Source organism: Corvus kubaryi, unplaced genomic scaffold (genome assembly GCF_017639235.1).
Source record: "Corvus kubaryi isolate FWS band 111438036 unplaced genomic scaffold, C.kubaryi_AGA036_p1.0 36552, whole genome shotgun sequence".
Classification (NCBI taxonomy): Eukaryota; Metazoa; Chordata; class Aves; order Passeriformes; family Corvidae; genus Corvus; species Corvus kubaryi.
The window spans coordinates 3,349-6,228 of NW_024580887.1; the positions used below are offsets into that span (position 1 = coordinate 3,349).

General features: G+C 72.6%; 1 protein-coding gene across 1 annotated transcript in view; it reads right to left on the reverse strand.

Annotated features, from left to right (window-relative positions):
* Nucleotides 1–2,578: 2,578 nt before the first annotated feature.
* LOC121660559 (acrosin-like) overlaps nucleotides 2,579–2,880 on the reverse strand; it is a 2,462-nt gene continuing 2,160 nt past the window's right edge. Inside the window, exon 6 of the mRNA XM_042019945.1 lies at nucleotides 2,579–2,776. Within this exon, the coding sequence (XP_041875879.1) occupies nucleotides 2,579–2,776 (198 nt within the window). The remainder of the gene's footprint in view (nucleotides 2,777–2,880) is intronic.

Sequence of the window (2,880 nt, forward strand, 5' to 3'; positions counted from 1 at the left end):
ACCTCTGTCACCTCTGTCACGGGCCGCACAGCCCGGGGCTGCAGAGCTGTGTCTGTCCCCGCACGGCCACAGCTCCGATCCCGCCCCGGCCTCCGCTCTCCCCGCCCCAGCACGGCCACAGCTCCCGGTCCCGGCTCCCCCCGACTCGGCCCCGCCACGGGGCCAGCTCAGGGCCCTTGGGGACATTGCTGGGTGCTGCCACGGGGCTTAGTGCTGCAGAGCCGAGACACAGGCCCTGGCACACCTGGCACGGGCCCTGGCACACTCCATGGCACACTCCGTGGCACATTCCATGGCACAGACGCCTCACACCTTCCTCCCAGCAGCTCCAGACCCACATCCCTGTGCCCCTGCCCCTCCAACCCCAGACCACTGCCGGCCTCTGGGTGGCCAGGCAGTGCCAGCAGCGAATCCCCCGTGCCAGGGCAGCGCTGCCCGCCCACGGGCGCCCCGCAGCACGGCAAAGCACGCACGAGAGCGGCCACGAGGGTCCCGTGCCCTGTGCCGGGGACACCCCTGGAGCCTGGCGTGTGTTCCCGGCCCAGTGAGGTGGGGAAGATGCAGGATCAAGCCCCTTCCTCTGCCCATGCCCCTGCCCAGGATCAACCCCCTCCTGTACCCATGTCTGTGCCCATTCCCGGGATGGAACCCCTTCCTTTGCCCCTGTCCGTGTCCATTTTTGGGTTCAAACCCTTTCCTCTGGCCATGCCCGTGTCCGTGCCCATGTCCGTGTCCGGGATCAAGCCCCTTTCTCTGCCCGTGTCGCACCCGTGTCCCCATTCACTCCCGGAGTGTGACGAGCCCGTGTCCCGGGGCTCACAGCCGTGCCATGGGGCCGGGGCGCTCCCGGACCCGGGTGCCGTGGGATGGGCGGGGGGCAGCAGCCTCATCTCCCGCACCCTCCCCAGGTGTGGTTCTCGAACCGCCGAGCCAAGTGGCGACGGGAGAACAAGCAGCAGCTGGAGGCTGGCGGGGCAGGTGACAGCCCGGGGACCGAGGGGACGGGACGTGGGACCTGCCGCCCGGGGCGGGGGTGGGGCCCAGGGGTGCCTGGGAGGGAGCGCGGCTGAAATTTGGCGCTGGGACAGCTGGGGTTGCTTCCCAGAGCCCTGCTGGGAGCTGGGGAAGGGACACGGCCGCTCCATGCGCCCCCCCGGGGAATCAGGGCTGGGGCCGCGCGGTGCCCGGGCCAGGACATTGTCCCCGCCTGTGCCCACGCAGGCTCCTGGTGCGACTGGATCCCGCCCGCTTTCGGTGCCACCGCCGCAGCCGCCGCACAGGTAGGACATGGCCCGGCCCGGGGTGCCGGGGACACCCCAGCAAGCTCCGGCACCCTCTGGAGCCCGCGCTCCCGTCGCGGAGCCCTGTCTGGAGCGTCCCGGCCCTCTGCCGGTTCCCTCTGGGGTGACCTGGTCGCGGAGCACCCCCAGGGATGCCCGGTGACACCGCACTCTCGGGTCCCCCCCAGCCCCTCCGGGACACCCCCGCGGGCTCGGCGCAGCCCCTCCACGGTCACGGCCACGGCCTGGCCGCCCACCCGCGCCCCCCGGCCCCGCTGCACCTCTGCGCCTCCGGCCCCTGCGCCTGGGACGACGCTTGCTGCGGTACGAGGGTCGGGCCCCGGCACGGGCAGGGTGGGAGCTGCTCCCGGCGGCTGCGGGATCGAGACCCTTCCTTTGACCATGCGGCTGCTGGGGGTGGGGGTCCCCTGGGTGTCCCCCGCGCAGGGCCCGGGGCGATGCCTGAGCCCCGTGTCCATCCCGCAGGTCCAGCGCTCTGGCAGCCCCTGGAGAGCCCACACTTCGCCCTGCTGACCCCCGGGCTCACCCCGCTGCCAGCCTGGGGCCCGGAGTCCCGCTGATCCCGCGGCGCCGGCCCTGCAGAGCCCCCGCCCGCCTCCACGGCCCGGGGCGTCCCTGGCCCTGAGGGGCCCCGGCAGGATGGGGGGGGGGGGGGGGGGGCTCCCACGGCGCCCCGAGAGGGAATTCAGGATATCCGTGAAGGGGGGGGCTTCGGCGGCAGCCGGGCCAGCATGGCTGGGCCAGCCCTCGGCAGGTGCCCAAACCACCCCCAGACACTGGTGGATCATGGAATCCGGGATGCCTGACTCGCTCCGGCAGGGACCACGCTCCACCACCACCTTCTCCAGAGCCAGAAGAGCTCTTTGGAGCAGAGGGAACGTCCCGGACCCAGCGATCCCGGCTGGGCCCAGGGTGGGAGCAGAGCCGGGGCTGCAGCTCCAGCGCTGCCGGGGCCGAGGGCACAGCGGGGGAGGGGGATGGGGGTCCCGGCAGCTCCGGGGCAGGGCCTGGTGACAGAGGGGACACCCCTGGGCGGCAGCAGCAGCTCCGGGTGGGCACCTCCGCGTCCCTCGGCACTCGGGGATTCCCAGCTCGAGCTGCTCCCGTTCCCGTTCCGCTCCGTTATTAAATCGCTTCTCCCGCTCCTCCCCGGCTCCGCCCTCGTCTCCTCCCAAACCGGGGCCGACCCCGCTCGTTTTCCCTTCCCGGCTCCCGGCTCGCCTTGCCCCGGGGGCTGCACTGCGCTGAGGCCGCGGTTCACGGGAACGCGAGCAGCGTTATTTCAACACAAACGGAGCTCCGACACCGGGCTGGGCGCAGGGGAGGGCGGGGAAGGACAGCGCGGCCCCGGGCGCTGGGGCTGCCTTTGGCCCCGCGATGCCGGCAGGGAACGGCCCGGGGCCACGGCGGCCGGAGCTGGAGCTGCTCGTCCTCCTGGTCAGCCCAGCCGGTCCTTGAGAAACTGCAGGAAGTCCCTGAGCAGGTCACAGAATTTCACCAGGCTCCGGTACGGGACCGGGATGAGCAGAAGCCTGTCCGGTTCTGGTGTTGGCGTCGGCTCCTGCCCGGGCACCGGGGG